Source organism: Oryzias melastigma, linkage group LG9 (assembly GCF_002922805.2).
Source record: "Oryzias melastigma strain HK-1 linkage group LG9, ASM292280v2, whole genome shotgun sequence".
Classification (NCBI taxonomy): domain Eukaryota; kingdom Metazoa; phylum Chordata; class Actinopteri; order Beloniformes; family Adrianichthyidae; genus Oryzias; species Oryzias melastigma.
The window spans coordinates 17,665,407-17,677,333 of record NC_050520.1 but is presented as its reverse complement, the minus strand read 5'-3'; the positions used below and the strand labels follow the sequence as shown (position 1 = coordinate 17,677,333).

Here is an 11,927-nt window from a genome sequence, read left to right as displayed (position 1 = left end):
GAGCCGCTCTTTCCTAGATACGAGAAAGCGTCGCTTCACGGTCGCTACGCAGAGGGGGCTGGGTTTGTTCTGGTTGAACGATACTTTTGTACACTTTCCAACACGGCTAGAACGTCAAACTATGATGGCATTCCGCGCGACACGTCTTACTGCCGTTTTAACAGCGACTTTCCTAACTTTTACATGGTGTAAAACACGCTTGAGTGCCACTGATGATCTCTCTTAGCATGACCGGGAAAGATTAGTTAGCATGGCCAGGATCTACTAACTCAGCTCCATACCGCGACCACACCTCCCAGAGACAGGTAAAATACGTGTTTCTTTGAAATAATAATGCTTTCAATTCGTCATATTAACGGTAAAAAAGCTGGACTTGTTGCATAACGAGTGCAAACACTTTATAACAGGTGTTTTGGAATGACTAATTCCTTGTGACGGTAATGACGCGGCGCTAATAGGATTTGAGCTCTCGCCTTCCTGTTGCTAGTTTGAAGAGTTTGCAGGGATAATGAGGGCGGAGCTTTGTGCAGTGCGTGAGAAAGTGGTTTCTCTGTAGTAGTGGTTTAATCTGAGTGAGAGCATGATATAATGAATATCGAGTACACAGGAGATTTCCTACTGCAGGGCAGTGCTTAACGTGATTATGCTCTGGAATTTAATTTACTGAGCTCTTAAAATGAGACAAATTGTAACTTTGCATTATGTGGAAATATCTCAAATGATTTCAAATCGTGAGTGCAATCGGGAATGATGATGATTATTATTTGTAAATCATTTGATGTTTTCTGTTTGTGTGCCAAACACAGTGTGGCTGCAGGTTCCTGTATCCCGACATGGGCAAACTACAGAGCAAGTTTCGAAAGAGGTCTGACCTTTACAGGTAAATTCAATTTTTTTTTTTTTTTTTTTTTTTTTTACCAAAAAAAGCTACAGTCTGCAAGTTAAAAAGCTTACTTAAAATACACAAAAAACCCAAATAAAAGGTAATCTAGACCAGTGTTTCAACTCTTTTTATGAGCCAATTTACATTTTTACCCCCGAATAAAAAGCGCAAGGCACACCAACAACTGAAAAATAAAAAAATAAAAAGAAACGTCACAGTCAATATTAACAATATACAACCATCTCTATCGATGTGTTTAAAAAAAAAAAAAGATCTTTCATATTTCTACTTACTCACTGGTCATGTTCGGATAAACACAGAGAGCTGATAACCTTTATTTATTTGTTCTTTTTTAAAAAGGAGTAGGATGAAGACCACATCTTATAAATCCATACCCAATTCTTATTATTTCATATAAAACAATTAGATCCTGACAGTGGTAAACATTTTTTTGACCAATTAGGTGAAAATAAAAAAAAAATCCCATGATACACTGGTTGAAAAACACTGGAATAGACTTGGAAAAATGGTAAAATATCCTCAATAGCAACAAGTCCAGGTGATGCCTTTAAAAAGCATTTCCGTTATGCTTTCATCCTGGATAAATGAGTCTTCATAGATATCTAACTTGAAATTTTGGTTTTTCAAACAGTAAGAAACTGTGTTTATTTGATTTTCATTTTTTTCCAAACACAAAATAAAATGGTTATATATCAGAATAAACATGATAAACAAAAAGTGATAAAGTGCTCAAAAAAGAAGTGAGTAGAAGAAAAAATATATTAATTCACCCTCAATCTTACAGTATTTTATATGTACATTTTAACATGTATTATTATTTTTCACATAAACACAAAAGAATTGGAAAAATAAAGCAGGAAGGTACCTAAAACATTACGATTGTCTGCACACTGTCACATACGACTTCTTATTTTCTAATTTATACAGTTCTGTATGATTTTTAAGTATGTAGCATTTTTTCCTCAATATTAATATTATTATTCTACAAGCTCCCCACAGACAGAAATGATCATACTTTTTGTTGTTCTTACAGAAGGTTTTTTTGTAAACATTCTCCTTCTCTTTCCGTTAAACAGTTTTTGTATATTCTATGGAAAAATATCTTTATAAATTATATGCATTGTATTTTATTTGATAATATATTTAACCTTTAGTAATTTTGATCTGTAGAATGAAATACTGTTGTGTTCATAATATCCGACTTTAGGAATTATTTGTTTCTGTCATTTCCATCGTGGCTCTAAAGAGGTTTTGTAAGTGTTTCTCAATACCTCAATACCATAGTTAAGGTTGGACGGTAGTTCTAGAGTAATACAATATACACATAGTATTGTAATACTGCTTTCTGAAACTGAATGAGGTCTGCTTGATTCCATCAGAGAGAACTTATTCAAGGAGATCTAGAAAAAACAGTTTCTCAGCATTTCAGTTTATCTAAATGTATATTCAAATGCATTCTGACAATTCATTGCAGTTTCTCAGCTCAGAACTGGGTATCCCTGCCAGGATTGAGGAGGATGAGTCAAATACATGTGGATTGTGACTAATAATAAAACGAGGATTGAAAAAAACAAAAAACAGATTTTTTGGAATAAAGCAGGGTTTTTCTTAAAGAGTTTTCAAATACAATGCTAACACTGTGTTGGGAATGTCTTGTCTGCTGCTGGTGTTGTGAGCAGAGCATCTCAGGGAGAGAAGGCTGAAAACTCCTGTGACAGTCAGGTGTTGCAGTACGAGCCCGCCCATCATGGATCCATCAATACTGTGACTAACCTCAGCCCGGATTTATGTGTCTCTGGTGGGACCGACCAGGTGAGTTTCAATCTAAAATTCAACCACGTTCTTAATCATTTACCTTTGAAGAATGTTTATTGATCTGTTTAGTGATTTAAGAATAAGTAACAGTCATTAGCTAATCCAAGAAAACACACATTTCTTTAAATTGATGACATTAAAAGAGTGTTTTAGGATATTCATATGAAAATATGATGTAGTTTCTATTCATTGGTTTGATAAACATGTTGGAGATTTTGGTTGTAAGTTTGTGTGTTCCCCTCTTTAGGCCGTGGTAGTGTACGACTGGAAACAAGGCCGAATGTGTCAGTCCTTCCAGGGCCACAACCGGGAGGTCACCAAGGTAACGTTAATGCTGTGCGTGAACAAACTGATAAAAGGCCGGCACTAGTCCGAGCTGTTGCTCAGACATGCAACAAATGAAGGTCTGAACTCTTCCTCTGCGTTTCCTTCAGGTGCTTTGTTATCCAGGTAGTACGTGGATCTTTAGTGCCTCACGGGACAAGACCGTTCTGATGTGGGACCTAAACCAGGGAGATGAGCCCATTCAAGAGTTCTGTGGGCACGAGTTGGTGGTTAATGGGATAGCTGTCAGCCCAGGTACACGCACAGGGAGACACCACCCACCGCTGGTATTCTTTAGTGTGATCCACTTAACTGAAATCTGTTATTTTATTCAATCACTGGACATTTTGGCCAAACTTTTCACTTGTTTCACAATTCCTATGATGCTGGATTGCATCTGACTCTACAGGAACAGCAGCTCACTCCCAATATTATTAAGATTAATTCCAAAGACTGACCTTCTGCAGATTTCTATGCACTTGAAAGCGTACTTTCTGACATGTTTCTGACTGATTATTATGTCAGATTATCTTGACTCCCACTTTACTTTTTACTTTCCATGTAGCCCACTTGTTGGTCCTGTTTCTTAGTGTCTATGATCTGTTTACAGATGGGACAAAGCTGTGCACTGGCTCTCGAGATAACTGGATGTGCCTGTGGGATATAGAAACAGCAAAATGTGAACAGAGACACAATATTTCTAGAAACCTGGTAAGAAAAATACAAACAGTCAAAGCATGTTAGACTATAAAAAAGTTTTTTTTTTTAATCTTTATTTCCTGTAGATGTCTTTCACTTAACTGTCTTTGTCCAGGTGACTCATGTATGCTGGGTTCCGGCTAGCTCCTCTGTCGTGCAGACGTCTGAGGATAAAATGATAAGGTACCAACATTGTCAGAAAACGACAGGATCCTGTGTTTAGTTAAAGCATTGAGACTATATTTTAGGCAGACGGGACATTTTCAGACTGTTTCCCTCTAAATGCAGATCTGCAAATCTTGATACATGCGTGTAAAAATGACCCACATTTAGAGTTTTGTATTAAAGTAAATAATGCAGGGTGTATTGAATCTCCATGGTACAGGTGCAATGTTTCACACTTGTTTCCCTGTGCAGAGTCTGGGACAGCCGTACGTGGCAGGTGACCCACACTTTTCCAGCCAAGCAATACATCCAGACCCACTGTGACGTCTCTCCGAATGGTAACCACCTGATTTCCAGCAGCAACGGCTTTGGAGGCCAGGGGTGTGAAGCCACGGTGAGACCACGAGAGGCTCTGTGGGGCTTCACAGGGTTAGAGTCCCACTCCAGTCATCCTTTGGTCTATTTTCAAAGCGTTCCCAGTGGTCTTTTAATTATGATTATGTTGTTTTTAGGCAAAATGTTAAAAATCTGGCACTAGTTCATCAGAAACTCACCTATAAGTTTTGGATGGGACTGTTGGCATGGAAGTAAGCCCCAGCTCATTTCCCGTGATCCCTTTGTTTACACTCTCTCCTGCTAGCTTACATCTCCTCACAATCCCAAGCTAACATTAGCGGTGCAACAAAAATAGTGAACCGTACAGTTTGGAGCCAGATCCCAGCTCGAACGAGGAAAACAAAGACGTACACAGATCTATTTGTCTGCAAGTGGATGCATCGGAATGTAGCGGAGCAGTCTTTGACCGGCCCGTCACAAAACAGGGAACTTTATCAAACAGCATTTTTTATCTGCTCACGATTGACCCTGAGTTAAAATGCAAATTTAGGCTTAATTTCTTATATATTTGTCCTCCATTATGAGAAAAAACACAATTTCATTGGAGTGGGTCTTTAAACTTCATGTAGGTTTTAGCCATAACTGTTCTTCCCACACTTATACAGAAAGTGGTGAGAAATTTGACGTATGTGTGCAATGTCTCTGTTGTCAGCTGTGGGACCTGCGGCAGCCTGGCTGTAAAGTAGTGGAGTACAGAGGTCACCTCCAGACCACAGCCTGCTGTGTGTTCCTGCCTGTTTGTTGTGGTGGCACAGCCAGAGTGGCGACCTCCTCTCATGACAGCTCCGTCAAAATCTGGGATCAGAACACAGCAGGTAAAGATAAAGATCAAGTGTTTTTTTTTTTATAAAACTGAGTATTTTTCTAACTCATCTTCTCATTTCAGCTTGTCTTGGAACACTGGCCCTGGATGGTGCCGGTCCACTGGTTGCTCTGGCTCCCAGCGATCCCAACAACATTTTGTGTGCCAGCTTCAACTCGGGGCTTCACCACATCCAGCTGGAAGAAGGATCTCCTCAGAGCCAGGCTGCTGGTCCCGGCTCAGGCGGCTCGGCGGGCCTGGACATCAGAGTTGTGGCTCGTTTTTGATAACTTGTTTTTAATATTCATGTAGAACATTCTTTTGGCTTCAGGAAAAGCTTCCGTGTTGAGAAGATCCGGTTGGAGGAGGCACCTTTTCCCACTCAAAGTTTCAAACTTTTCTGTTTGTCATGAAGACTTTAGAGGAGTTAAACACCGGAGAGGTTTTTCTGGATCAATCTCTAAAAGGATCTGGATTGAACCCTCCTGATGGCGCTCCTTTTTAGGGTAAGTTTTTGATCAACACAGGGCCACAAACCGACAACTTCGGACTGAACTTCTTTGGTATCACAGCAGAATATTTTAGGATTTCTTTTAAAAAGTATTGAAATAGAAGACGGATTTGTACCAGTTTACCCTGGCTATCATCTAATGACAAACCAGGTATTAAAAAATAGATTTAAAACCAGCTCTTTAAAGGCTGCTGGGAGGATCCTGTGCAAAGGACTCACTGGTACTGAAGAGACTGAACAGATTTCTCCAGGTTCTTAACCTGAATGCATATGCAGTCTTAGCTCCAGCAGCTTGTCACATTCAGACTCGCATTTTGCCAATATTGTTATTATTGCGATTAGTGTTTCTAGTTCTTAGTACCTGGTGGGGCTGACTGATCTTAACCACCTAAATTTGGTGATTCTTAAACAAGTTTGTCTCTTAAAACCACAACAGAACTCTCGTAAAATGGACTGACGAAACCCTGAAAGTAATATAAAAATGAACAAGTCCGAATCCTTTTGAAATATTTAATTCATGCTTTTTTGTTATTTTTTGTTACAAAATAACCAACTAAATTACTTTATTTACTATTTTTAAGGTCTGCATATTTATATTTGAGAGTAGAAAACGTGCAAACACTATAGAAGAAGTAATTAAGCTTTTTATCAGGATTTACCTACAACACAGAATCAGAAATTACCTATAACTACCTTTTCTTTTACATTTTTAGTACAACTGCAAACTATTTGGTTGTAAACCCACTGAAAATACAAGATAATATTCTGTCAGATGGATGTTTTTAGTTTGCTATGTTTAAATGAGCATCAGTAGGAAAACATTTCCTTTTTTTGCTTATTTTTTTAAGGAAGAGTTAAATCTTTTGCTCTGCTGACTTTGACCCTTTCAATTTTAAAACCAGAATATGAGTTCATCTTATTTTTTATAAACTAAATGATGTAAATGTAGCTCCCATGTTGATGTGTCATAGTTTATTTGTATTTTTGTCATTTCCTGCATAAAACTGGCAAGAGGAATTCCACCACGATGTGTGTGAACGTTAATGACGGTGCTTAGAAAAGAATATTCTATCTCTACTGCCAATAGATAAAATCCATAAACATTTTTAGGAGTTTAATAAAAATGTTGCCCACTGAGATGACTTGTATGTTTGTTACTTGCTAAAAAATATGTAATCTAGCAATATTCATTGTACTATTGCACTTTGTGTCAGCAAAATATTTATTCTGAGCATCAGTAGCCTAATGTTTCACATACTTATTTTTTTAAAGCTTCAAAAATCTCCTAAAACTCACTACTGCCACCTACTGTCAAAAATATGCTAAGATCTAAAATTATACAAGCTTTTCTCAAAAATATGCACTTTTTAATTTTTCTTATTAGCTTAAGTTGTACTTTATTTTTTCTTAAAAAGAAGGAAAACCAAGAGGACATTAAGGTACATAGTACTGCACTGTTTATTCAAATCTGGACCTCATTTTCACTCTGTCAACACACACACAAAACTAAACAAAAAGACACATTAAAGGTTTACATTTTAAGACACTTCAACTGACAGCAGAGCAGTTTGGCTTTTTCACACATTGCTTTTTGTAAAGAAACGCCAAAGTTAAAAAAATATATCAAAATATCACTGGAAATGAAACGGAAAGCTTTTGTGCCCACAAGAGTCATAGTTTCACATCAATGCCTCGAGTAAGAAAAATGAAACACAAAAATAAGACAAACTGGAGAAAAAACAAAAAATACAGTACGGTAAAATCACATGATGGCATTTAATTCATCAGACCTTAAACATCAAATATCTTTCATGGTGTAAGATCTAAACCCAGCGATGAAGTGTTTAATCTGAACTTTGAGTGTTTTGAAAAATACGAGAATTTTTACAAAAAAATGTCAAATTTCTTTATGCAGTTTTCAGTGTTCTGAATTCCAAACCAGCTAAAACACAGAAACAACAAGATTGGACTTCTAACCTCAAAATCCACTAAACATCTTTTACTGACAGTATTTTTCCGCATCAAATATCTTTAGTTAAGCATGCTTTCTCAACTTTAGCCGATCATTTGTCCACAGGCTGACCTGTGGGAACATCACAAGACACCACAATCTACTGAGCTGCCTCTCTGTGATAAGAAACGGACACACGGGTGGAAGGGTTTGAATCCAGATCAATCCCACCATATTAAACATGTTAGGATCACAAAAGAAGTCCTACAAAAACTCTTCAAAAGTACAATCAGGTTCTGTATAATCTGACAGAAAAAATCCGATTTGGACTCTCCACTGAAGCGGTCAACAACATCATGTTCAGTGTAGCAACAAAGGCAGCATGCATCACAATTTAAAATCACACAGGACAGGTATAACACCTGGGTGGGTGCAAAAACAACTGATTAAGGAACAGGAAGTCTCGCCTTGGAGCTCCCAAAGAGGAGAACCATAAAACACGTGAGTCATGTGACCTTAAGCAACATAACTGACATAATCTTGAGACAAAATAAGAAATAATCTCTATGGGAAAATGTGCCATAAACATATAAATGCATTACAGGTGTAAAAAGATTGATATAATATGATCAAAAGTTTAAGAAATAAATGCACTGGAATGAGCAAAATAGGCAGGAATTAAATTAAAGTCATAAAAAAGAACAAATAGTTCACAAATTGAATTCATAGAAGAATACTAACACACACACTTTCATTTCCCTCCAACACAATCTGAGGAATGAAGAAAACCTAGGAATGATTTCCATTTGAAATGTTTCAGTTGCACCTCAGAGGGTAAAGGGCGTTTCTCTTTTAAAATACTCTTAACAACACTTGAAACAATACTATAAAAAATAAAAATACACGTTTCTAAGCAACAGCTGAACTAAGGAGCAACTCTGAGACCAAGAGATGTTTCTTTTCTTCTTAAATGATCCAATTTCCTCTCATCGTATGTGTTGGTTGACTCCCTGAGATATTGCTGGCTGTATTTTTGTGGTGACACATTAATGTACAGTGCTTTTTTAATTTTACAACTTGAGACACACACACACACATTTACAGGAGAAAAAGAGGTCCTGATGTCAAATTCTCATCGCGGTGGAAGGATGACTCCATGATAAAGTCACTACATCAACAAGTTTCCCAATTTAAGATGACAACTGAATAAATAAATGTAACAATGTTCACATGTCCAACAATTTAAAGGTCTTTTTTGGCAGTAAAAAAAAAGGTATTTTGGGCATTTATACTTTAAATAAAATACAGGATGTTAATAGAGGTTGAAAAAAGGAAATTGGGTAGCTTCACAGAATTCTCTAATACCCTATAAGAGATGGGAAAAGAAACATTGGAACAAAGAAAATGCAAAAAAAAAAAACAGTTTTAATTTACGTCATTTCTTAGAGATTTTTTTACTTTTCTTTTGATCAAAACTCTCAGAAGTATTTCAAACACTTTCTCCTTTACTGACAGACTTGTACATTTACAGTAGTTGTGTTTCTGGGGATGTGCGTAAGAAACGGTAATGTAGTAACAAACACATCTGGTTTGTCCCCAAGCCTCCCACCAAAACTCCTCTGAGCGGCTTCACTGCTCGCCGCTGCGCTCCAGGCTGTCCATAACACGGCTCAGCCTGATGTTCAGCAGCCTAACCTGAGTATCCAGGTGATCGATTTTCTCCTCCAGGGAGCCGGCCCCGCCTCCTCGGCGCCAGTACGCCCCCACCGGTCCCGTCATGAAGTACACGGCCATGATGAAGCACAGCGGCAGCACCGCGCGCTCGGGATCACCCTCAAACTTCTGTAGGATGTAGAGGCAGGAGAGGGCGAAGAGCGTGACACGCGCCAGCCAGAAGAAGCGGCCAAAGACGGCGTGCAGAAGGTAAAAGAAGCCTCCCAGGAACATGGAGAGGAACCAGTAGGCCACAAGAACAGCTGCGACCAGGAGAAGGGCACGCGCTGGGAAGTTGGTGAGAGACGTGACGCTGAAGTAATGGCTGAGGTTTGATGCTAAAGAAAAAACAGGATATTAAAAGTATTTCAAGGCATGACTCAACCACTTTCTCTTTCAATTTGTGCGACTCAAAAATGTAGATTTGAAGGCTTACAATCAATTCCCATTACATCCAGCAAATCAGACCAGATTTTCCAGATGGTTTCCAGAAAGGAGTCCACTCCATGGACAAAACGCTCAGTTGCTTTGGAGAAAAACTGAACAGAGAGAGGAATAAAAGTTTACATTTGCTCCAAACATGATGAAAATGATGTGTACATTGAAAATAACACAATTTACGAAATATAATAAAACAAACTGAACTGAAAAGGAAATATGAAGGTGGCTCATCATCACCAACTAACTCAGTGGCCTATTGGTAGAGTGTCCACCCTGAGAATGGAAGATTGTGAGTTTAAAACCACGGTCAAGTCATACCAAACTCTAAAAGTTGGAGGGTTAAACCACCAAATGATTCCTATATGTGGCTCACAGCTCCTCCAGGAGATGGGGTCAAATACAGAGAACAAATGTCACATAAATACAGAAGAACTTCTATTTTCTTAAGTAAAACATTGAGCGTTTATTGTGACATTTTCAGTTCTACTTTTATTATCGTTTCCGTCTCTTATTTTGAAGGATAAACACAGGAAATGTCAATTTTCAAAATGCCGGAAGTCCCGCTGAAACCAATGAGACGATGAAGCAAACGTAGGACTTCCTCACGGGTGTCTGTCATCTTTTTTTCCATAATTTTAATGCTTTTTATCACTTTCTGTGATCACGTTTTACTCTACGTTCATTAAGTACACGCATAACCGATGTTTTATAAATATTAAGGGTTAAAAATGCGTTGGTAAAAGGTATAATATTCTAAAAGCATAATTAATAAGGTTTAAATAACTGATAAGTTTATGTGATAACAATATGGGTGGGTTTCAAAATGGCATCCATTGTAGTGTTGGTCGGGCCCAAAAGCGATTCATTCCCGTTCCCCACTTCATAACCGACAAATTACAGCCTAAATAACCGTCTGCACCTCCCTTTTCTCGGCATTCACCTTGTGCAAGCCTCTAATGTTGTCCTCTCCGAACACGCTGCTCAAGGTCTGATAAATCCCGTTGGCTACCCTTCGGAAGCTGTTCTGGGTGCTGGTCCTGCTCCTTCCCGCTTCAGCTGAGCACAGCAAAAACGCGGACAGGACTGCAAAAAGGACTAAAAACCGCATTCCCTTCATGGCAGCGACAGCCTAACGATTTCAAGGACAAATGTGGTTCAAAATGTTGCAAATGAATAAAAAGGAAACCGAGGAAGTTTGTTGTCTGAAGCGGAACCTTGCTAAAAAAGCTGACGGACACAGGGTAGTGGTGATGGCGGAGGACGCCTTCAGGGGCATTCTGTAAATCTTACAACCCTGCTAGATTGAGACAGCACTGCGGGTTGGTGTCAGAGGAAGCATAAAAACATGTGATACAAGGGAAAATATAACAGTCGAAAACTTGTTTTTGTCTCCGATTTAACGCCCCTTTTTTTATTATGTAGGACAAAAGAAACCTAGTTAAGAGGAATAATAGGAGGTAAAAACCTTGAGTATATCCCAGCATAAAAAACGTCTATAATTTTTTTTAACATGCAATACAAAAATTTTTACTTTAATTTTAACATATTATCTGTAAGCCGTGACGAAATTGATTTTAAAAATAATTATTTTACCATTCATGAAAATGTCCTACGTTCTTTAAACGTATCTGTTGAACTCTGAATTTATATAAAACAGATCAGGCTTGCCAATGACTCGCTAGTGCCATCTGCTGGTGAAAAATGTTTTGACATCTTGTAAGTAATTCGAACATTTAAAAATGAACCCCAGTTGTTGCTGCCACAGTTTATTTGAAGTGTTTTGTCAGAACCAGAAACATTTTTCCTGCATGCCGGGCTTTTTGTTGATGCGTATGTAGGACTCATCACGTAAGCACAAATGTATAACTTAAGTTAAATATAGTTTGTTGATACCAACCCTGAAAATGTGACTGTTACATGCTTTAATTTGTGCAACAAACAGTAGGAAAACAAAATCTTTAATAGAAAACTAAATGGTGAAATTTATTAAGAGCAGTCTGTATTAAAAAAATCCCAAATCCCTGTATATTTTTTATATTTCTTGTCTGTTTCTTTTAAATAAGCCACAGTGTGGAGCAATTGCACTTTATATTTTTAAGATAAAATTGATTATATGTAAAATTTAGCTTAAATATAATTTATATATATATATACAATTTTAAAGAACATAAAAAAAATGTGGTCAGATTTTTTTAGGCTTATCATG

At 37.8% G+C, this 11,927-nt stretch overlaps 2 protein-coding genes and 1 long non-coding RNA gene across 5 annotated transcripts in view; 2 read left to right on the top strand and 1 right to left on the bottom strand.

Annotated features, from left to right (window-relative positions):
* The first annotated feature begins 6 nt into the window (after positions 1–6).
* Positions 7–6,638, top strand: wdr31 (WD repeat domain 31). 3 transcript variants are annotated; one of them, XM_024275521.2, is made up of 10 exons: positions 7–305; positions 807–880; positions 2,584–2,716; positions 2,967–3,041; positions 3,154–3,298; positions 3,654–3,754; positions 3,858–3,925; positions 4,160–4,301; positions 4,956–5,118; positions 5,190–6,638. In XM_024275521.2, exons 2-10 carry the CDS (start codon positions 834–836, stop codon positions 5,390–5,392), a joined length of 1,077 nt encoding a protein of 358 aa, XP_024131289.1. In that variant the 5' UTR covers positions 7–305; positions 807–833; the 3' UTR covers positions 5,393–6,638. The 3 variants fall into 3 exon arrangements, with proteins under 3 accessions (XP_024131289.1, XP_024131290.1, XP_036069424.1); XM_024275522.2 differs by lacking the exon at positions 7–305 and adding an exon at positions 340–731; XM_036213531.1 differs by lacking the exon at positions 7–305 and having other exon boundaries at positions 340–880.
* A 418-nt stretch (positions 6,639–7,056) lies between these two features.
* LOC112148418 (bri3 binding protein) lies at positions 7,057–11,056 on the bottom strand. The gene is made up of 3 exons (XM_024275524.2): positions 10,662–11,056; positions 9,717–9,819; positions 7,057–9,618 (listed from the first exon to the last, which is right to left on the bottom strand). Exons 1-3 carry the CDS (start codon positions 10,836–10,838, stop codon positions 9,197–9,199), a joined length of 702 nt encoding a protein of 233 aa, XP_024131292.1. The 5' UTR covers positions 10,839–11,056; the 3' UTR covers positions 7,057–9,196.
* The window catches only part of LOC112148419, a 4,125-nt gene continuing 2,471 nt past the window's right edge, over positions 10,274–11,927 (top strand). The window contains exon 1 of the long non-coding RNA XR_002919615.1: positions 10,274–10,312. This is a non-coding gene — a long non-coding RNA (uncharacterized LOC112148419). The remainder of the gene's footprint in view (positions 10,313–11,927) is intronic.